The following is a 23,885-nucleotide window of genomic DNA, read 5'->3' on the forward strand; positions in this document are numbered from 1 at the left end:
TGCCAAACTATAAAAACATTTGATAACATAAAGCAAATACATATAATAAGTACACTTGATGAACATGACAAATACAACTGGTCATATACCACAATTATACATGAAAAACTGATATTTGATAAACATAATACATAAAAACTCATACCAGGTAGATGACACCTGGGTGTAAGATAAACTGGATTCTCCAGCACACAGAAAGAGAACAGGACAATCTACAATTCAAATACAAGACATATAAAAGAAACTATTGACAATCACATATCGTTAAACACGATGAACTAAAACACATACAAATACACATACACAATTAACATGACATTCAGATTGTAGTTTTTCTTTAAGCCAGCTATCTTGAACAAATATTAATTCAATGTAATTTAATCTATATACCCAATATAAATACTCATTACTTTATACATTCATAAAGTAATTAAACAATAACTAGCCACAGTACTTTCTAAGGGTGTTAACTAACAATGCATGTATACAAAACATACATATATTAAATAAAACAAAATACAGACTAACCTTTCAGATAATATCCACTTTTAAATAATACTTTCAGTTCCACCTTTAAAAATGAAATCTGGCCTGACAATATAATCTTAGCAGGAGAAATAAACCTGAACACTAGAGACAAGTTGTTTTATTACCTGATGGGCTTGGGAGAGGAGTTTGAGAATAATAGTTAACATGCAAGGCAAGTAACGTGCGTTAGTACAGTGTAAGCTGAAAGAAACGATTACCACAATTACAAGTTACCAGCCTATTGTTTGACATAACCTGGCTAAGGCTAAAATAAAACATTAGTTACACAATAAGCGGACAGCAGGCAAGCTGTAAATAAAATATACATTAATTACAAAAGCTGATAGCAGGTAATATCTGCAAATAAAACATTAAATACAAATCCTAACTAAAACAAATACCACATACTTCCACATTAACAGTATTGTGTTTGTACTGTAGCAGGATGATATTATGTTAACAGTGTTTTGTGTTTGTAGCAGGATGATATTATGTTAACACTGTTTTGTGTTTGTAGCAGGATGATATTATGTTAACAGTGTTTTGTGTTTGTAGCAGGATGATATTATGTTAACACTGTTTTGTGTTTGTAGCAGGATGATATTATGTTAAGGGATCACACCGCTATTTCAGCCAATGAGCGACGTGTAGGCGACGAATTTAGTTCCATGAAAAAGAGTACCTCTTTTCTTTATTTTATTATGTTGGTGTCTGAACAGACTTGACAGTATGATTATGGAATATTGGAAGGGTAACATTGCCTCTTGATTTGGCATATCAAACTGACAGATGCATATCTGCTTAGCTACAAGCAAGACCATTGTTTGCTATGCCTGTGGTACATATATTTAACGAGAGTAGCCTCCCCTCCATTAGCCCATGTGCTTAGGAGAGTGGATAATTAAAATTGCAGGTGGCGAAGTATCAATTTTATTTACTTAAATCCTGTCACAGAGGCTGTTCTCTTCATGTCAGGTAGTATATAGCACCTACTGTTAATAATTTAGTCAGTGCTTGGCTTTATATTTGTACTGTCACCAATGTATAATCAATAGTGGTGAGATACCTTAACACTGTTTTGTGTTTGTAGCAGGATGATATTGTCTTTATATTGTTTTGTGTTTGTAGCAGGATGATATTGTTTTTATAATATTTTGTGTTTGTAGTAGGATGATATTGTGTTTACATTGTTTTCAAGCCATGAAATAAGCGGCCGGTCACGGTCATTGTCCGGTACAAATTTGTAACTTGTTAGGATTTGACAGTAACAATGTCGATTGCGCTGGTCACCATGTCTGAAACTCGTGTTGTAGTAAAAGCCGGCTGTTTTGGAGTCGAATACACTTAATGCACCAATTAAAAATGAACAAACACAAATGTGTACCAGTGGGATTTGAACCGGTTCGCGGGGCACTTGACAGTCCAACACAAAGTTCATCTACAGTCCGCATACCCGTTTAGTAGGATTTTTCATTGTCTCGATTTTGCGGGAACTTACATTGTAAAAAGTGATATCACGCATATTAGTAATTGACCGTTCGTACTTAGCATATACTTCCTGTGGCGTTTTCGTTTTAAAGTTTGCAATTCAAATTGCCTCGTGGTTAACAATTAAAGGATGTTGAGCAAAATAACTTCAGTCTTTGCTGTAAAAGAACAGACAGGTACAGATAATGACAAATGAACTGTCCCTGTTCCCAATATCCACGGTGGGCAGCCGCCAATTAAATTGTGCCCTAAAAATTCCCAAACGAATATCCCGCAGAGTAGTATCTTAAAATCTAGCACTGAACTAAAATGGCAAAAGGAGGATTTAGTTAAAACAAATGCCTCTTTGTGGCTACAGTTTGAAGAAAACTCCAAAGACGAGGTTACACTTGTGACGTGCTCGCTCAGAAATGTTTTAAAAAAAGAAATGCAGTATAATCACAATTTTTCGGACACATGGATCAAAGAGTCCACAAATCTGCATGTGTCAAATGCTAAAGATCACTCGGCAACTAAAAATATAGAATATTACCACAAACAAGACACTGATGACATTGAAAAAAATGGATGAGTCTGAGTCAGATCATCATGAATCTGAAAGTTCAACACAAAGTGATAGTGATGACAGTTTCGTGGGTTTCTTAAGCCCTATCCTAACCGGCCGCGAGCGATTATTTTAGAAATCATTGATTTCCATTGCCGCATCCTAACTTTATGCGCGCGACGCGACGCACGTGTGCGGTTAGGATACGGCAATTGAAATCCATGATTACTAAAATAATATCTCATGTAGCTCGTGGCTGATTAGGATACAGCTTTACCAGAGGACATATATTAATGCATCATAGACTAGGAAGTACGTAACAATAATAAATGTCATCATTTGGTGACTATTGCCTTAATTGCTGCATTGGTTATTTAGTATAAAACATAAAACATAATTTATTTCATTTTTATTTACAATGTTTACAATTTTTATTTACAATGTTTTGTGACAGGTACAATTTCTTTTATGTCAGGCACAAATGTCAGGCACAAATTGATTGGTGCAGGACATTGTGTCAGGTACACCAATTTTTTTTATTTCAAGGCTTGGTTTTGTTTTTGTAGCATGATGATAGTGTTTATGCTGTTTTGTGTTTGTAGCAGGATGATAGTGTTTATACTGTTTTGTATTTGTAGCAGGATGATAGTGTTTATACTGTTTTGTATTTGTAGCAGGATGATAGTGTTTATACTGTTTTGTGTTTGTAGCAGGATGATAGTGTTTATACTGTTTTGTGTTTGTAGCAGGATGATAGTGTTTATGCTGTTTTGTGTTTGTAGCAGGGTGATATTGTGTTTATATTGTTTTGTATTTGTAGCAGGATGATATTGTGTTTACACTGTTTTGTGTTTGTACCAGGATGATATTGTGTTTACATTGTTTTGTGTTTGTAGCAGGATGATATTGTGTTAACACTTTTGTGTTTGTAGCAGGATGACATCGCTCATCAGTTTGTGTTGCCTGAACGTCAAGCAAAGCTGAATCTTCTCATCAAGGCCATGGAGATGACATCTAGTGACGAGACAGCCCCTCAAGGGGCGAAACAAGGGGAGACAATCTACTGCATATGCCGCACAACGGATTGTTTACGGTTCATGATGTAAGTGGTACACAAAAAGTACAAAGATACTAAAAGTTTATATCACATTTGAGTGTTTGTTATTGTGGCCAATGCAGCATGTACAAACTATATGAGAGTTACACTCACTGTCAGGTATTCCTGCTGTAAAGCATGTACAAACCATATGAGAGTTACACTCACTGTCAGGTATTCCTGCTGTAAAGCATGTACAAACCATATGAGAGTTACACTCACTGTCAGGTATTCCTGCTGTAAATGAAAATGGATCTAATCAAATGTGCTTGCCTATATTGTCCTTATAAAGTCACCTACAATATATCTACGTCGATAGTCATTTCTCTATTTAGCTTTCAAAAAACAAATTCCCAGTAACTGTGATAAATACTTATTATTCTTCTCAATGGCTTTGGCAAATATCTGCTAGGATTTTTAGCACCTATGATAAACATGTTTTAATTTCCAGTGGGTGTGATGAATATTTGTTGTGATTTGAATGGCTGTGATAGATATTTATTATGAATTCCAGTGGCTGTGATAAATATTTATTATCCGTTCCAGTTGCTGTGATAAATATTTATTATTTCAATGGTTGTGATAAATATTTATTATGATTTCCAGTGTTTGTGATAAATATTTATTGTGATTTCCATTGACTGTGATAAATATTTATTGTGATTTCCAGTGACTGTCATAAATATTTATTATGATTTCCAGTGACTGTGATAAATATTTATTGTGTTTTCCAGTGACTGTCATAAATATTTATAATTATGATTTCCAGTGGCTGTGATAAATATTTGTTAAGATTTTCAGTGACTGTGATAAATATTTGTTATGTTTTCCAGTGACTAATAAATATTTATTATGATTTCCAGTGACTGTGATAAATATTTATTATGATTTCCAGTGGCTGTGATAAATATTTATTATGATTTCCAGTGGCTGTGATAAATATTTATTTTTATTTCCAGTGGCTGTGATAAATATTTATTATTATTTCCAGTGGCTGTGATAAATATTTATTATGATTTCCAGTGGCTGTGATAAATATTTATTATGATTTCCAGTGGCTGTGATAACTGCGAGGAGTGGTACCATGGTGACTGTATTGGAATAACCCAGTTGGACGCCCGAACCATCAAGCGTTACTACTGCACGTTTTGTAGACGTGAGTAGATTTTACTTCTTCATATATACTTAGTTATGGATTTATTAGATTATGGATTAAATTCTTTGCCATCAAAGTGGTAATAATCTGAATTAAAAATGCGGCCATAGGTAAGTGTTTATTTGGTGCCTTGTGTCCAAAGACCACCTGTCGATAATATTTATCACACGTTTATACAGTACACGAACCAACCATAGTGGCAATATCGGAGATCGGCTCGGCGGTTTCGGCGGTCTTGGAAAAAAAAAAATGTTTCCAAACATTCGCCGATCGGCGGATCAGCAATTTTGTAAAATATTTATTTCAACAAGAATTACGTTTGCACTTCATCCAACGCGTAGAACTGTTCATTATGATTATATTGACCAGGTTTACATGCACATTGTTATTAACAGCTTCAAGTCATAAAAGTGAAACACCAATTTTTTAAAATAAATAAATTGTGAAAGTGACTCACGTGCAACTTGCGTCAGCTGTGGAAGAATTCATTATATATGATGGGGATCAGTTTGATCAGTTTGACTTTTCGATGTGCCACCGATTTAAAAAAAAAAAAAAAAAATGGGGAGGGGGTGATTTGAGGGACGGATGTTTAAAACCAAATTGGCTATGAGACTATTTTGTTCCACACCAGTGACAACTTGCTGCGATTCTGCAAATTCGCACCGGTCACTTTGCTGCGAATCTGTGACCTCTCTATCTGTCGGTTGTTATTAACTGCCGATATGTTATAAATTTAATTTAATTTAAAACAAAAACAAAAACAAACAAACAAACAACAACCTTGTATGCCGCAGCGTTGACATTTTAAAACCAAAACACATGATGTAATTTAACTGACCGACAACCCTTGTAGACAGCTGAAAAAGGAAAACTATAAAGGAAAAGGAGCGTCACTGCATGTGTTGGGGGGGGGGGGGGGGGGGGGGGGGGTATTGCGGTTTTGAGAGAAAAGAAGTGAAATCGACAAATAAATGTGCACGTGGCTTGCCTACGTGACGTCTGTCACAAGCGGCTAACAAACACTTCATTTTATTTGTATTATTATTACATGTATTATTATTTAGGGTGTTTTTTAAAATTCGTTTCTTTTTTTCTTTTTCTGTTTTTGCCAATGCAGGCGCCTATGAAATAATGTTAGCAAGGGGGGGGGGTCTAGACTGGCGAGCTACGTTTATGGGGGGTGGGGGTTACAAAACAATGTACACAGGCGCATGTGCAGAAAATTGAGAATAGGTGTCTAGACTGGTGAGATGTTTTTAGGGAATGTCGGGTCATGCTTCGCAAAAAAATATTTTTTTTAAAGAAAATTCGGGAAGGGGGAGGAGGGTACACGCGCCTGCAATATAATTATGTTTGCGGCTTAATTTACCAACGGCCCAAACGATCGCGGGTCTGCAAGCTGCTTTGTTAATCGATTACCAAAAGGAACTAGGGTTCAGGTTTTATTTGAGGCTGTTTTTATTGTGGATATATTCCCGCTAGCCCCCATTTACATTTTCTTCACTATCTGTAACAATAGCATTATACATGTATGTTTACCACCGATTTGACAAATGATCGTTAGTCGTTTCGTCTGCGTTGGCAGTGATTTTCGATAGGAACATACACAGGCACGTGGTAACAATATCCGGGTGTGGGGGTTTGGAGCACAATCTCTAATGGAGGGGGCTCAGTCTCTAGTGGGGGAGGGAACAGAAGCCAATTTTTAAAAAAAAAACCCTACATATTCGTCCACAAGTGGGAGAGGTGTGTGCTACATGTGCCTGGAAGAGGTTTTATATGGGGATGTTGTTGCTGCAAATATGTTATATCTAACCCCAGTAGTCCAGCCTGGGACAGAACAATTACTGGGGCAATTTTGATATTTAAACAAACAGGGAAAAAGGACTTTACAATAAATAATTTTGTGCGTTATTTTCCCAAACAATATTTAATATACAGCAAACAATTAACAATTTGCAACGCAAATTTAGATCGGGCAGTCCTAAATATAAATATATTATAATTTTTTTTTTAATATATTAATTAGCCCTCAAAATAGGGGTGGCAGGTGACTAAGAGGTTAGGCTTCAGCCACAGGAGGTTTTGTTAATAGGGGGATATGTTTTACTCAGGGGCACCCATCATATTGGGGACTTCGGTGTGGCCGAAACCGCGGAAGGTTCCGGGGGGGGGAGGAGGGGCAGTCCCTAACAAACCTAACAACTCTTACGCCCAAAACCGCCTATGCCTACCGCCCTAACCATCTTCCGGTGGAGTATCCCCCACCCACCCAGCACACACACACACACACACACACACACACACACACACACACCCCCCCCCCCCCCCCCCCCCCCCCAGCCAACCCAACCGTCATGCCCTCCAGTCTCGGTGCCCCCATCAAAAATTAGGCCCAAGGGCCAACGATGCTACCAGAAAAAAAAAAAAAAGTATTTAAACAGGAAAAGTTAAGCGTCTGGTGAGTCTGGCAATGTAAAAACGTATCCTGGCGATTCCAAGTCCAGGGGCGCCTCTCTATAATCCTGGAAAAACAGAACGTTATGCCATTCATCAGACTAATTAATGTGAGTTAGCGTCATTTCCTAAAGGATCTTGGATACAGGTTTTATCTGGTGCTGTTGTTATGGGCCCGGTATATCATCTCTAGCCCCCAGTTACATTTTCTCTACTAGCTGTATCAATAACATTGTATACTTGTTTACCGCCGATTTGACCAACGATCGCCGATCGTTTGTGTGCTGCTTTGTTAATATGTGAGCTGGCGTAATTTCAAAAAGGAACTTGTGTACCGGTTTTATCTGGGGCTGTTGTTGTTACTGGTGTATTCTCTCTAGCCACCATTTACCCTTTCTCCACTTGCTGTATCAATAACATTGTATACTTGTTTACCGCCGATTTGACCAACGATCGCCGATCGTTTGTGTGCTGCTTTGTTAATATGTGAGCTGGCGTAATTTCAAAAAGGAACTTGGGTACAGGTTTTATCTGGGGCTGTTGTTGTTACTGGTGTATTCTCTCTAGCCACCATTTACCCTTGCTCCACTTGCTGTATCAATAACATTGTATACTTGTTTACCGCCGATTTGACCAACGATCGCCGATCGTTTGTGTGCTGCTTTGTTAATATGTGAGCTGGCGTAATTTCAAAAAGGAACTTGTGTACCGGTTTTATCTGGGGCTGTTGTTGTTACTGGTGTATTCTCTCTAGCCACCATTTACCCTTTCTCCACTTGCTGTACAAATATTATGTTTACCGCCGATTTGACCAACGATCACCTGTTGTTTCGTTTCATAACTCCTGTTAATAGTTATTGTGAGCTGGCGTGATTTCCAAAAGAAACTTGGGTACCTGATTTATCTGGGACTGTTGTTGTTGCGGGTATATATATATATATATATATATATATATATCCCTCAGTTACCTGTGTTCCAATAGCTGTACCAGTATGCTTACTAGTATATCTTTTTTACCAACGGTCCTATGTTATTTTGTCTAGGAGCTTTCTTTTAATAACTCAAAACGTGTCAGCAATTACAAAAGGATCGAGTGCGGGTTTTATATAAGGCTGTCATTTACATGTTCATTTGATTTTGATTTGGAAAAACGTGTAATCATAAAATATGCCATTTCTCTCCAATAACCGTACATGCACAGTTGTGCGTTTACCAACCCGATTTACGAAAGTAATTTGGGTGCAGGTTTGTCTGGTGTGTGTGACCCCCCCCCCCCCCCCCCCCACACACACACACACAGATAGAGGGGTTCTGGGGTTATTTCAGGTGTTATTTACTTTTATTTTATTTTTATTAGGGTATTTTTCTTCAAATATATCAGTTTTGACTTTGATTAGTATTTACAATATTGTGACGATTTAAAAAACAACAACAAAAAACCCAAACAACATTTTAATTCAAATTTTGTCTCGCAGCTGTTCCTTTTTAAGCACATAAAATTCAGTGCAGCGGGAGTGGAGAAACAACAGCAGTCTGAAGATTGGATTCATCCACGCTATATTTATTGTTTTATATTTTCACTTTCTGGACACCCCCCCCCCCCCCCCCCCCCCCCCCCCCCCCCCAGGTGTTTAATACAGTAAGTTCAAAAATAAAATAATACGGCAGATGAAATAAGACCTTTATAACTTAGTATCTAGTATCTTTTCCGACTATTTATGAATAATGAAATCAAATATCCTAGAATTCATCTACTCACATATTGAATTAAAACTGTGTAGGCATAGTACCTAGGTCCCCATCATCGAACAAAATGTGTTACAGGCTTAAAAAGCAATAATAATAATAATTATATACAATTATGCTCCCCACAACCTAACCACAATCCGAAGTATGCAAAACATTTCTCTTTTACGGTCTTGTTTTGCCTGCCTTACAGCAAACCACCAGACGTTTCGAATACACCGACTCCAGACGTCTCGAATACACAGACTCTCAAAGGAAGCAAATCACCACACCGTGCCTGGGTGTTAATTCCCTCTTTTCCACGTGTTATATGGGATGGCCGGTAATTGTAAAAGGTGGGAGAAAATAGGTGTCATTGGGCCGGCGATGAGGCACAAATAGGCCAGTTGGTTCTATCACATAAAGAAAGTACTAGTATATCGGGCCCATACGCGGGCTTTTTAATGGGGCGGGGGGGGGTGGAGGTGCGAATTCCTCGTGCTGGGACCAACAATGGGTAAGACTCGATAAGAATAACGTTATCTAAATTTAATAGAAAAAAAACCTGTGGATCTTTGGTTAATTTTTTTTTAATAATAATAATTTTAAAAAATCGACACCATATGCGCACGGTATCAACCGATGGTAAATATATACATGGAAGATGACGCTACGGTACTACATATAGCAACTGAAATTTTAGATGTGTACTCTGCTTTAATAAAAAAAAAACCTACTTATATCCGCGCCTGGATGTTATTTATATAGTTGCGATCTATCAGCAGTGATGACAGTAAATTGTCCTATCTTCCTTGAAAAATCAATCAATCAATCAATAAAGTAAAAAATAAATGAGATGACGAAGATTGGTTTCATCCACACTTAATTTACGTTGTTTTTAATTTATGATATTTGGACTGTCTTTTTATTTATTTCTCTTTTTCAGGTATTTAATACAGTAAGTTCAAAGCCAAATAATAAGAAGACAAAGAAGAAATACCGTTACAGTAGTGTCTGATATATTTTATGTGTTTGTAGAATAAAATAAAATTATCAAGATATATTAACCAAAAACGCATTTAATGGTTAAAGAATTTAACCCACCCCAATAATGAATAATTAAATTAAATATCCCAGAATGCACCCACAGACATCTTGAATTAACAAAAAAGAGAGAAGAAAGTCTATACATCATTTATGTGGCATGTAATCGGAGGGGACTTTGTTTTCACCAAAGTGAGTTACAGACTCAATTCCTATCCTCACCCCGAAAGAAACCCCCTCCACCCAATAATTATTTACCGTTATGCTACCCACAACTGATACTGCCACAACCCCACCCCCGCCCCTTTTTCTGACCCAAGTAGAAGCGTACGTCACTTCTTATCATCGGAACGAGTACTACAATTGCAATGCCTTTACCCCCCCCCCCCCCCCCCCCCCCCCCAGTATGGTAAAAAAAAATTTAATAACCCTATAAATGTAGAACTCCACCAAACTCATAAATGTTAACAATGTTATACTGTTTGTTTGGTGAACCATTCTAAAATACGCCAAAATTCCTTCAAGAAGGGGCGGGATTTAGCTCAGTCAATCGAACGCTCGCTTGAGGTGTTTGCGTCGCAGGATCAAACCACCTCAGTGGAACCGTTCAACTGATTGGGGGTTTTCTCGTTCCAACCAGTGCACCACAACTGGTCAAAGGCCGTGGTATGTGCGTTCTTGTCTGTGGGAAAGTGCATATGAAAGATCCCTTTCTGCATTAAAAAAATATCGCGGGTTTCCTCTATTGACTACGAGTCAGAATTACCAAATGTTTGACATCCAATAGCCGATGATTAATAATCAATGTGCTCGGAATATTCAAAATTCAATAGCATCAAAATTGCCCCCTCTCCCACTCACCACAACCATTTTCCTTTCCTGGGCTGAGGCACCTGCGCCCATAACAGGCGTGCGCTACATCTTGTTCTGAATGTGCAGGTAACACCCTATGACTCTATTGGAAATTGTCTGTGTTTAATTTATGGGAAATTTAACTGAAAATACTAACGTTTTCCTGAAAGTACAACTTGCAGCAATTCACCGGAATCAGTGTGACAGGTATCAACAATAATTTGTGAAATATCACATTTAGTATTCGATAGAACCACAGTGTCAAGCATATTATTTGGTTTAGAATACATTATACCAGCTGAACGGTATTGTAGTGGATTACACGAACCAACGGTCGGGCCACAAGGCTTCGGGTCCCTTCCGGTACTTCAATCTTTCACCCCACTACAGTGCCTCAGCAAAAAAAAAGTTAAAAAAAAGTAAATAAATTAATTAATTAAAAAAAAAAAAAAAAATAAAAAATTGACGGGCTCGTAGTACCTGTGGGGCCCCTAGGCTTCAGCGTAGTCAGCCTTGTGGATAATACGGCCCTGCACGAAACTTGGAACAGAATCCCCACACTGACCATCAGTGTGATGATTGTTTCTCCCCTTTGATGATCCATGCATATATATATATATATATATATATATATATATATATATATATATATATATATATGTGTGTGTGTGTGTGTGTGTGTGTGTGTGCGCCCCCCCCCCCCCCCTTTTGGCAGCTTCCTACGGCCACTGCTGGGTTAGCCTAATATATTTTTAATTATGCTGTTCTAAGTCAAATTTTAATATATTTTTCAAATTTTTTTTCTTTGAAGTCATTTAATATTTGGTTTTAATCATTTCTCTTAACTAATGGTTACACAGTGATTAATTTTTGAACAACTGGCCCGATTTGCATGCTTGGCAACGGTCGATTCAACCGATTGTCACATACAATGAAGGTGGCATGCTGCAACAGTGTGACGTCATCTGATCTCTCTCACATACACACTATTAGACCATACTGCTCGGGGAGATCAAACATCGAAACAAACGGAGCCCATGATTTTGTTTATTCAAATTATTGCATTGACTTTTTAAAATCACCCCTAAAAATGTAGTTAGTATTATTTAGCACAATTAATTTATTAATTTATATCCAAAAGATAATAATTATTGCGAAGACTAATCGTCGAACAGTGCACTGGCTAGTACTTAATCCATTATGGTGACCCAGACAATGTTAGAACTGTCCCTGATACAAGACGCACGAGCTGCTTGAGCAATAAACATTGTTTTAGTTTTGACTTGGGCTTGTAGGTCAAAGAAAAAGCCGACATGAAATTGAGAACGTTTTATCATCTAAGCCAAATCGCAGTTATTTTCGTGTTACTACATACTATTTGTAAAGTTTGTTTGTTTTATTTAACGACGCCACTAGAGCACATTGATTTTTTTATCTTATCATCGGCTATTGGACGTCAAACATATGGTCATTCTGACAATATTTTTTGGTTTTTAGAGGAAACCCGCTGGCGCCACATAGGCTACTCTTTTTACGATAGGCAGCAAGGGATCTTTTATTTGTGCTTCTCACAGACAGAATAGCACAAACCATGGCCTTTGTTGAACCAGTTATGGATCACTGGTTGGTGCAAGTGGTTTATACCTACCCATTGAGCCTTGCGGAGCACTCACTTAGGGTTTGGAGCCGGTATCTGGATTAAAAATCCCATGCCTCGACTGGGATCCGAATTGACTGAATTAGACCAAATGTATTGCATTTCCCCTTCCCCTCCTATTATGTAACCATCAAAGGGACATTCCTGAGTTTGTTGCAATTTTTAAGATGTTATCGACTAACAGAGACCTTTTAACGATTGTAATTATATATCAAATATATTTTTATGCATAAAATATTAGTGGCTATATATTAAACGTGTTTCTGATCATTCTAATATGTGTAAATTTCATTTTGTTTCCTAAAATAAAATTTTTTCGTACGTACGAAATTATTTAAGACAAATTCCAGTTTGGGCTTCTTACAAATAGAAACACATTGAATATACAGACACTGATATTTTAAACAAGAAAATATATTTAATATGTAAGTTTAATCGTAGAAATGTTTTATTAGTGGGAAACATCTTACAATGCAGCAAACTCAGGAATGTCCCTTTAACACAGGCACCAAGCGTTAGCCAGCAGAACAATACTGTCGAATTACGTACTTTACATGAACATGTAACTGAATACACATTACGCAATACGGTTTTATGGCTCTTTGCTGTGTAGCTTTGTACTTGCTTTGGTGGTCTGTATGGAGAGATGGTAAGAACACATGTACGTACACCTGGTTGCGAGCACCTGCATACATGTGCATGTGCATGTGCAGATGCAGACAATGACATAAAAACAAGTTTGTCAACTGGATTTTGAATACGGGGTTGTTGGGGGTTTTTTTTTTTATCTGTTGCTTTGATATTGCAAGGACTGCGCGGTCACGAACAAGCTTCATTTTGTCAATCCAATCTTGGAATAGTGGTAGTCCTCTTACTGCCGGTGCATAATAAAATTGAAGTGAAAATATTTTATTTTGATTTTTTTGCGGGGGTGGGGTGGGGAGGGATATAGCCTATAACAATGACCACGGGGTGTATTTGAAAGGCGTGGAGAGGGTGGGGGCATGGTGTCAGTTCAATGGCCTGGGAGATGAAAATAAATATATTTCACGGTCTGAACCTGATTCTCTGAGAAAAGTTTGAATTTCAGGTGTTAAAATGTCACATTTCCGGCCTTGTGAACAGAGTAACTGGAAAAGTGGGAGAATGAGGACTATTATGTCAGTACCTTTTAGGATATTAAAGGGACATTCCTGAGTTTGCTGCATTATAAGAAGTTTCCGACTAATAAAATATTTCTACTATTAAACTTGCATATTAAATATATTTTCTCGTTTAGAATATCAGTGTCTGTATATTCAATGTGTTTCTGGTCGTCTTAATATTTGTAAGAAGCCCAAACTGTTTTCAAGTAATTTCGTACGTACGAATTTTTTTTATTTTAGGAAATAAAATGAAATTTAACCTAGTACAAATATTAGAACGATCAGAAATACGTTTAATATACAGCCACTAATATTTTATGCAGAAAAATATGTTTGATATGTAATTACAATCGTTAAAAAGTATCTGTTAGTCAATAACATCTTAAAAATTGCAGCAAAGTCGGGAATGTCCCTTTAACAAAGTAGCTCGCAGACGAAACGACTCGTGATTGTTGGTCAAATCGGCGGTAAACATACATGTATAGAGGATAATAAATGAGTTACCAGTTATTATCAAATTTATGTCCCGAGTGAAATAATAAATAATGATATTGGTACAACTAGTGGAGAATACACATGCAAAATAAACAGCTCCAGATAAAACCTGTAACCTAAGTTCCTTTTGCAAATCACGTAAACACATTTATGTAACTAAGCATATCACAGACCGGCGATCGTTTGTAACTTTGGCGGTATAAACACACACTGGTGTGCATGTATGGCTACTGGTGAAAAAAGGGGTATTTTATTATGGGGTGTTTTCCCAAATCAAACTGAAATCACGCCAACACACATTTATTTAACAAAGTTCGTAAACGACATGTAACCCGCGATCGTTGTGATCGTTGGTCAAATCGGCGGTACACGTTTACAGGTAATATTGGTACAATTAGTGGAGGAAAAGGTAAATGGGTGTTAGAGAGAATACATCTGCAACAACAATAGCTCCAGATAAAACCTGTACCCATGCTCATTTTGGAAATCACGCCAACACACATTTATTTAACAAAACTCGTAAACGACATGTAACCCGCGATCGTTGGGATCGTTGGTCACATCGGCGGTGAACGTATACAGGTAATATTGGTATAGTTAATGGAGGAAATGATAAATGGGTGCTATAGAGAGAATAAACCTGAAACAACAACAGCTCAAGAAAAAACCTGTACCCATGTTCTTTTTGGAAATCACGCCAACACACATTTATTTAACAAAACTCGTAAACGACATGTAACCCGCGATCGTTGGGATCGTTGGTCACATCGGCGGTGAACGTATACAGGTAATATTGGTATAGTTAATGGAGGAAAAGATAAATGGTTGCTAGAGAGAATAAACCTGAAACAACAACAGCTCAAGAAAAAACCTGTACCCATGTTCTTTTTTGAAATCACGCCAACATACATTTATTTAACAAAACTCGTTAACGACATGTAACCCGCGATCGTTGGGATCGTTGGTCACATCGACGGTGAACGTATACAGGTAATATTGGTATACTTAATGGAGGAAAAGATAAATGGGTGCTAGAGAGAATAAACCTGAAACAACAACAGCTCAAGAAAAAACCTGTACCCATGTTCTTTTTGGAAATCACGCCAACACACATTTATTTAACAAAACTCGTAAACGACATGTAACCGGCGATCGTTGAGATCGTTGGTCACATCGGCGGTGAACGTATACAGGTAATATTGGTATACTTAATGGAGGAAAAGATAAATGGGTGCTAGAGAGCAGCCCGCCCCGCTTGCACTCGAGGACAAAAATAAAAGTAAAAATATGGCTTGTGTCCCATCTCCACACTATGGGGGTTGTGATCTCCCGCTAAGTTGTGCACCCTCCCCCAGATATTATTCCTACGGACCTGGGAACCTGATTCCCTCCTACAAATAAAACAATATCCATAGCAGCTCATGACAATCGTCACGTAGGCAAAAGCAAACTTATTATTATTTTTAAATATTTATTAACACGCAGTATCCCCCCCACCCCACTCCTTTTAAAAACACTTATTTTTATCATTTTCTCTTTTATTATTATTATAATTTATTTAACTTTTTTAAATGTAGTAAACTAAAAACAGATTCGACATCCCCTCACAAATGAAATGAACTGTCCATTGCTGTGCTAATTATCACGTACGCAAAAGCAAGCTTATTCTTTCGTTTCCCCCTGTTCATTGTTTGTTTATTGTAATCGTTTCCCACTGAACGATTTACAAGGGCTATTGGTTAATAAAAATCAATTATTTAATTATTATTTTCAATGTAGTGCGAATGCCTTGTAAACACGTCAATCGCGATTTAAAAAAAACCCTCGTGAAATAAATATATATATAATTTTTTTTTTTTTTTTTTTTTTTATTATTATTTTTTTTTTACTTCATAACAACATGTAGTGGCAATTGACAACCTACAAAAAAAGCTTAGAGGCTCAAATCAAGTAGCTCGTGCACGTTTTCAGTGTCTGCAGCTACCGCCGATCAACCGTCTAAACAGGAAATTTTAAAATTTTGCCGACTAGTCTAGACGCCGTCTAGCTTGGACGGAGTCGCCGTCTAGACGCAATTATGGTTGGTTCGCGTACTGTATACACATGAACACCATTCCTGCGAGGTTTATCTGTAAATATAAAATAAAATACATTTGAATTATGATATCTAATATCTAAATCAGTGTTACTAGTCCCCTGGTACAGTGTGATGTATTGAGCCGTGGTGTCACATGTAATACGTGTTACATCCAGGCTAGCTATCGTTGTATTACCACACAGATGACATGTGTTAGTCTGGTTTACCATTAAAGAACTGTACACACGAACACCATTCTTGCAATATCGGTCTGAAAATATAACCACAAATGATCAGCATTACTGGTCACATTCCTGGCCCAAATCTCTGACATAATATATCGGACGTTGTGCCCAGGATGACAGTATACCGATATTAGTAGAGCGGCGTAACAGCAAAACGTGGCTGAAAAATGAAGTTTAATGCCTCCAAAAGCCATATGACTATATTATAGCTCATTAGAAAGCTTAGTATGTCTAGTTTATGACATGACAGGCCCTGGTGTGATGGTCAAATATGGTCACGTTTTTAGGGAAATGACGTACAAATTCCATATTTACAAATAATAGTAGTGATATCTCTTAATTGTGTTCCTTTTTGTGATCAGCAAAGATATTAAAGGGACATTCCTGAGCTTGCTGCATTGTAAGATGTGTCCAACTAATACACTATTTCCATGATTAAACTTAAGTATATTGTCTTGTTTAGAATATCAGTGTCTGTACATTCGGTGTGTTTCTGGTCGTCATAATATTTGTAAGTAGCCCAAACTGGATTTGGCATCCCAATAACTTCGTACGTACGACAAAAATATATATCGGGGAATAACATTATGTTTGACCTAGTACAACCCGTTAGGACGATCAGAAACACGTTTAATACATAGTCGCTTATATTTTATTTAGAAACAAATATATTTAACATAAGATTACAGTTGATAAACATTCTTTCTTGATTGGCATCATCATAACAATCGACTGAAACTCAGGAATGTCTCTTTTAAATGATGGTATATAAGCTTTTAATTCCAATGATCATGAACGTTTCACATAAAAACGCTCCGAACTAGCCAAACTTTCTTTTCTAAAAACTGGTGCCGAACATCATACCGCTACCTATATAGATCATTTTATAGCTTATTACGCCATGATGTACCTATATGTATGTGTTGTACACGTTAAAGCCTGATATATAAAACTATTTGTGTATATGTGTGTTTGTGTGTATGTGCGCGCGCGCGTGTGTTTGTGTGTCTGAATGCATCAGTATTTAAATGTGTTATATCTACTTACAATCCGTCCTGAAGTGAACAGTCACTTCATGTATATAATGTGGTTCTCCCAGATCCACTTCCCACCAAGAGTTATTTTGATATACATCAGTGAGTATACACGATGTCGTCTCAGTGTAGTCCCCGTCAACACCATTTGATGAAGGTGTCTCGTCCCCATTATAGTGAGAACTCTGGGAGGCAGGTTTGTTCAACGCTAAATTATCTGAAATAATAATAATAATAATAATAATAATAATAATAATAATAACCTATAATAAAATACGCAAGGCCTTTTTAACAGTTTACGATCGTTCTAACCGCTTCTCCTATTTTAATTTGCACTGTCTATTTATTGTAGTTGTGGCCATTCTTTTTACGATACAGTCCACGTTGTGTTCTGTTATCCTTTGTATGATCATATTCACCCAATCATGTTTTGTGTTTTTTACTATAGCGGTTTTGATATTAAAACAATGCTATTTGGAAGCAAGGATGATCCATCCGAATTGAACCTAAATATAGTACAATATGTGCACAATTTCATTATCTTATCAAAGCGATTTACTTTATTAATTATGCATGTTCTACTATGCTGTTATAATATTAAAGGGACATTCTTGAGTTTCCTGCATTGTAAGATGTTTCCGACTAATAACATCTTTCTACGATTAAACGTACATATTAAATACATTTTCTTGTTTAGAATATCAGTGTCTGTATATTCAATGATTTTCTGGTCGTCTTAATATTTGTAATAAGCCCAAACTGGATTTTGTCTTCAAATAATTTCGTACGTACGAAAAACATATATATTTTAGGAAATAGACGAAATCTAACCTAGTACAAATATTAGAACGATCAGAAACACGTTTAATTTATAGCCACTAATAATATATGCAGAAACATATATTTTATATGTAACTACAATCGTTAAAAAGTCTCTGTTAGTCGATAACATCTTAAAAAGTGCAGCAAACTCAGGAATGTCCCTTTAATCTGGTACACCTTTTGCACGTTTCATTCTAAAATTATAATTATGTATAATGTAGTTCATGTATGTAGATATATGTGCGCCAGTCCTTGGCTTGGTTCAGATATGTGTATTCTATGTTTAAACCCAACCCAGTATTTGTAATTTGTATGTAATGACTGAAATGATATTTTTGTAATGTTATGTTTTATGTCATTCATTGAAATGTATGCAGTATGTAACATCATCTCGTGCAGACGCAAGTATATAGGCTTATCGCCTGTTCGCCGATCCACTTCATTTATTAAAAAAAAAAATTGTTTAAAACATGACCGTTTTTGTACTTTGATCTTTTCGCGCTCAGGTCCATCGTGCTAAATATAACGTACAAAGAAGAATTCCATAGAAACAACGGTAATGGAAGTCGCCATGTTTTTCACTTAACATAGAAGTGGCAATATATACAGCAGCCGTATACACAACATTGTCTAATGAAACAAATAAAGGAAGTTTGTTTTGTTTAACGACACCACTAGAGCACACTCATTTATTAATCACCGGCTGTTGCATGTCAAATATGTTGACGTATTGAGAGAAAATCCACCACATTTTTCAATTACTAGCAAGGAATTGTTTTATATGCACCATCAGATAAGATAGCACATATCACAGAACGAGGGCATCAAGCGAGCGCTTTACCACTGGGCTACGTTCCACCTCAACAACAACAATACCGGGCAATAATAATAATGATAACAAGAACAATAACAACAATGACAACAACAACAACAACAACAACCTCCTCAGTAGTAGCAATAATAATATTCATTAAACAACAAATCCCTCTTCCTTACTGAGAAGGGCCACTGGTCATACCAGAGACCGGACCCAGTGTAAGCGTGCCAGAACCTTGAGTGGATATGGTCATACTAGAGACAGGACCCAGTGTGGGCGTGCCTGAACCTTGAATGAATATGGTCATACCAGGGACCGAACCCAGCGTGATCGTGCTTGAACCTTGAGTGGATATGGTCATACCAGAGACCGGACCCAGTATGAGCGTGCCTATACCTTGAGTGGATATAGTCATAACAGACACCGGACCCAGTATGAGCGTTCCTGGACCTTGAGTGGATATGGTCATACTAGAGACAGGACCCAGTGTGAGCGTGCCTGAACCTGGAGTGGAGATGGTCATACCAGAGACCGGACCCAGTGTGGGCGTGCCTGAACCTTGAGTGGATATGGTAATACCAAGGACCGGACCCAGTGTGGACGTGACTGAACCGTGAGTGCATATGGTCATACCAGAGACCGAACCCAGTGTGGGCGTGCCTGAACCTTGAGTGGATATGGTCATACCAGGGACCGGACCCAGTGTGGGCGTGCCTGAACCGTGAGTGAATATGGTCATACCAGGGACCGGACCCAGTGTGGGCGTGCCTGAACCTTGAGTGGATATGCTCATACCAGGGACCGGACCCAGTGTCCGGTCGTTCTTCCTTTCGGTTTTTTTGTTCGTTCTGTATTTCTATCATTCAGTTATGCATTTCTAATTTAAACACAGGAAACACATCCGTAATATTAGTCAGGTCAGTGAAGTATTTGAAATTGGGTATCTGACTGCTAAGTTTAAGGGTTCAGAAATTACAAATGTGTTATTACGTAATAAAGATATAATACAAATAACTGTTTAATATATTTTTTACTCATGTTGCATGTTGGTCCAGACCATCCTTTTTTGCAGTTCCCAGAACATCCTGTGACATCATCACAACCGGAAGTACAGTGACACGTGTAGCTGCAGTCTACGCCATACCGACCGTCTGGACAATCTCCTAGAAAGGAAAATAGTGACACAGATCATAGAAACCCATTGTAAACTCACTGGTACTCTATTTGGGAATGACAACGACATGATGTTCTTTGAGTATAGTAACAGGTCATTAGAAAAATCTGTCCACTTTATGAAGCAATGTTATTACCATTTGGTGGTAAAATATAAATACCGTGATAGACTGTTGATCGTAAACATATCGTGCACATACAAGGCGGGTGCAGGATGTTTTTAGGCAGGGTGCAATTACATGTTTCCGGAGTACACTAACCTAAAGTATACATATATCTATCTGTACATAAAATCGAATAAAAAAGAAATCTTCCTTTCCACGTCTTCCCTAGATAAACTGTACGACCCACGACTGTACACCAAAGTCCTTTTGTGGGATGTGCTGCAGTGCATATAAAATATTTCTTTGTTCTCTATCGAAGTAAACATTTTGGCTGTAGCACTGTTAATGTATGTCGAAAGACAAAAACCGGCTTTGTAAATTCGGCGCGATTAGTTTGTACTTTGTAACGATACAGCTATAGTGATAGTGCACACAAATCATACCTGATGTTACACGACAACACGCCCACATTGTAAAGAGGAGCATACACACCATGTGGTTCGACATTTTGTAATACACCGTACATCAGGAAGTTAAATAAGTACAGAGATGGCTGGGGTACTCACTGCGTTTATAGCTACTGCACTAGTTTACATTGTCTATACGGTTCACGTCAGTTCTTATGACCTCGTGGAGGAGAAAACACTTTTATCATAATATAATTTTGTACATGAACGTCTCTTTGAAAGACCTGTGTATATGCTTCACTGAATGCTTTCTGGTTGAGTTTCGTTGTTATATCCAACTAAGAGGGGCGGGACGTAGCCCAATGGTAAAGACCTGTGTATATGCTTCACTGAATGCTTTCTGTTTGAGTTTCGTAGTTATATCCAACTAAGAGGGGCGGGACGTAGCCCAATGGTAAAGACCTGTGTATATGCTTCACTGAATGCTTTCTGGTTGAGTTTCGTTGTTATATCCAACTAAGAGGGCGGGACGTAGCCCAATGGTAAAGACCTGTGTATATGCTTCACTGAATGCTTTCTGGTTGAGTTTCGTTGTTATATCCAACTAAGAGGGGCGGGACGTAGCCCAATGGTAAAGACCTGTGTATATGTTTCACTGAATGCTTTCTGGTTGAGTTTCGTTGTTATATCCAACTAAGAGGGGCGGGACGTAGCCCAATGGTAAAGACCTGTGTATATGTTTCACTGAATGCTTTCTGTTTGAGTTTCGTAGTTATCGTTCCAACTAAGAGGGGCGGGACGTAGCCCAATGGTAAAGACCTGTGTATATGCTTCACTGAATGCTTTCTGGTTGAGTTTCGTTTTAGTTATATCCAACTAAGAGGGGCGGGACGTAGCCCAATGGTAAAGACCTGTGTATATGCTTCACTGAATGCTTTCTGGTTGAGTTTCGTTGTTATATCCAACTAAGAGGGGTGGGACGTAGCCCAATGGTAAAGACCTGTGTATATGCTTCACTGAATGCTTTCTGGTTGAGTTTCGTTGTTATATCCAACTAAGAGGGGCGGGACGTAGCCCAATGGTAAAGACCTGTGTATATGTTTCACTGAATGCTTTCTGGTTGAGTTTCGTTGTTATATCCAACTAAGAGGGGCGGGACGTAGCCCAATGGTAAAGACCTGTGTATATGTTTCACTGAATGCTTTCTGGTTGAGTTTCGTTGTTATATCCAACTAAGAGGGGCGGGACGTAGCCCAATGGTAAAGACCTGTGTATATGTTTCACTGAATGCTTTCTGGTTGAGTTTCGTTGTTATATCCAACTAAGAGGGGCGGGACGTAGCCCAGTGGTAAAGCGCTCGCTTGAAGCTCGGTCGGTCTAGGATCGATCCCCGTCGGTTGGATCAGTGGGCTATTTCTCGTTCCAGCTATTGCACCACGACTGGTATATCAAAGGCCGTCGTATGTGCTATCCTGTTTTGTGGGATGGTGCACATAAAAGAACCCTTCATACTAATGAAAAAAATGCCTTTTATAGATGAACAATTACAAATAGCATCACAACACTTAAAACTGATTATCATTGACCATCATACGCATAACAGACGAATGGGGGAAAGGGTTTCTGCATTAATATACCTGGCTGTTGGGAACACCATAAGCGTACGAGACGGGGTTGGGTGGGGGTAAGGGAGGTTAACTCCCAACAGTGCTGGGGGTGAGGGGGAAACGATAGATACGTTCGTGAAAAATGAGCTGACCTGACAACTTCACCATGCATTTCAATCATTCCACTCAGAATATTAGTAACATCCATGTAAAAATGTAATGGATAAATTCCTTGGTTATGCTCATTTAATACAAATGCGGTACATCCACTTCAAAATAAAATAAATGGAAAAAATTGGAATAACTATTTAAATAATGACAGGCGCCAGTAACCTAAGTTAATTAAATAAGCAGAAAGGAAACTGCTTTTTACATTATAATTTACTTTGTATGTATACCATTGGACTTCAATTTTGATTGTCCAGGAATGCAAGTCAGGCCCGGTTTCGATATCCTGGAAGTCAGACCAGCATTCCCAACGAACGTAAGACATAGAACTTGCATTTCTAGGTATAACAGACCTAGGACTTGCATTTCTAGGTATAATAGACCTAGGACTTGCATTTGTAGGTATAATAGACCTAGGACTTGCATTTCTAGGTACAATACACCTAGGACTTGCATTTCTAGGTATAGTAAACATAGGACCTGCATTTCTAGGTATAGTGGACATAGGACCTGCATTTCTAGGTATAGTGGACATAGGACCTGCATTTCTAGGTATAGTGGACATAGGACCTGCATTTATAGGTATAGTAGACCTAGGACCTGCATTTCTAGGTATAATAGACCTAGGAACTGCATTTCTAGGTGTAATAGACCTAGGACTTGCATTTCTAGGTATAATAGATATAGGACTTGCATTTCTAGATATAATAGACCTAGGACTTGCATTTCTAGATATAATAGACCTAGGACCTGCATTTCTAGGTATAATAGACATATGAATTGCATTGCTAGGTATAATAGACCTAGGACCTGCATTTCTAGGTATAATAGACATAGAACATGAATGAATAGCTATACTAAACCTATGACCTGCATTTCTAGGTATAATATACCTAGGGCTTGCATTTCTAGGTATAATAGACCTAGGACTTGCATTTCTATGTATAATAGACCTAGGACCTGCATTTCTAGGTATAATAGACATAGAACATGCATGTATAGCTATACTAGACCTATGACCTGCATTTCTAGGTATAATAGACCTAGGGCTTGCATTTCTAGGTATAATAGACCTAGGACTTGCATTTCTAGGTATAATAGACCTAGGACCTGCATTTCTAGGTATAATAGACCTAGGACTTGCATTTCTATGTATAATAGACCTAGGACCTGCATTTCTAGGTATAATAGACATAGAACATGAATGAATGGCTATACTAGACCTATGACCTGCATTTCTA

At 37.8% G+C, this 23,885-nt stretch overlaps 2 protein-coding genes across 4 annotated transcripts in view; one reads left to right on the forward strand and one right to left on the reverse strand.

Moving 5' to 3' along the window:
- The window catches only part of LOC121367113 (CXXC-type zinc finger protein 1-like), a 28,007-nt gene extending 17,602 nt beyond the window's left edge, over window positions 1-10,405 (forward strand). Inside the window, exons 3-5 of one of the 3 annotated variants that reach the window (XM_041491265.1) lie at window positions 3,493-3,662; window positions 4,712-4,812; window positions 9,944-10,405. In XM_041491265.1, the coding sequence (XP_041347199.1) occupies window positions 3,493-3,662; window positions 4,712-4,812; window positions 9,944-9,951 (279 nt within the window). In that variant the 3' untranslated portion in view covers window positions 9,952-10,405. The remainder of the gene's footprint in view (window positions 1-3,492; window positions 3,663-4,711; window positions 4,813-9,943) is intronic. The other 2 variants (XM_041491273.1, XM_041491269.1) reach the window with 2 other exon arrangements.
- Window positions 10,406-15,944: 5,539 nt separating this feature from the next.
- On the reverse strand, window positions 15,945-21,031 carry LOC121367133. Its single transcript, XM_041491282.1, has 4 exons — window positions 20,906-21,031; window positions 20,220-20,348; window positions 17,560-17,763; window positions 15,945-16,319 (listed from the first exon to the last, which is right to left on the reverse strand). Exons 1-4 carry the CDS (start codon window positions 20,967-20,969, stop codon window positions 16,234-16,236), a joined length of 483 nt encoding a protein of 160 aa, XP_041347216.1. The 5' UTR covers window positions 20,970-21,031; the 3' UTR covers window positions 15,945-16,233.
- Between the last annotated feature and the right edge of the window lie 2,854 nt (window positions 21,032-23,885).

Source organism: Gigantopelta aegis, chromosome 3 (genome assembly GCF_016097555.1).
Source record: "Gigantopelta aegis isolate Gae_Host chromosome 3, Gae_host_genome, whole genome shotgun sequence".
In the NCBI taxonomy this organism is placed as follows: domain Eukaryota; kingdom Metazoa; phylum Mollusca; class Gastropoda; order Neomphalida; family Peltospiridae; genus Gigantopelta; species Gigantopelta aegis.

Coding starts and splice junctions, on each gene's coding strand:
- LOC121367133 (XM_041491282.1), bottom strand. CDS start 20,969: ATGTCGAACCACATGGTGTGTATGCTCCTCTTTACAATGTGGGCGTGT. Junction 20,349..20,905: donor GTGTTGTCGTGTAACATCAG/GTATGATTTGTG, acceptor TTTCCTTTCTAG/GAGATTGTCCAGACGGTCGG. Junction 16,320..17,559: donor TGTTCACTTCAGGACGGATT/GTAAGTAGATAT, acceptor TTATATTTACAG/ATAAACCTCGCAGGAATGGT.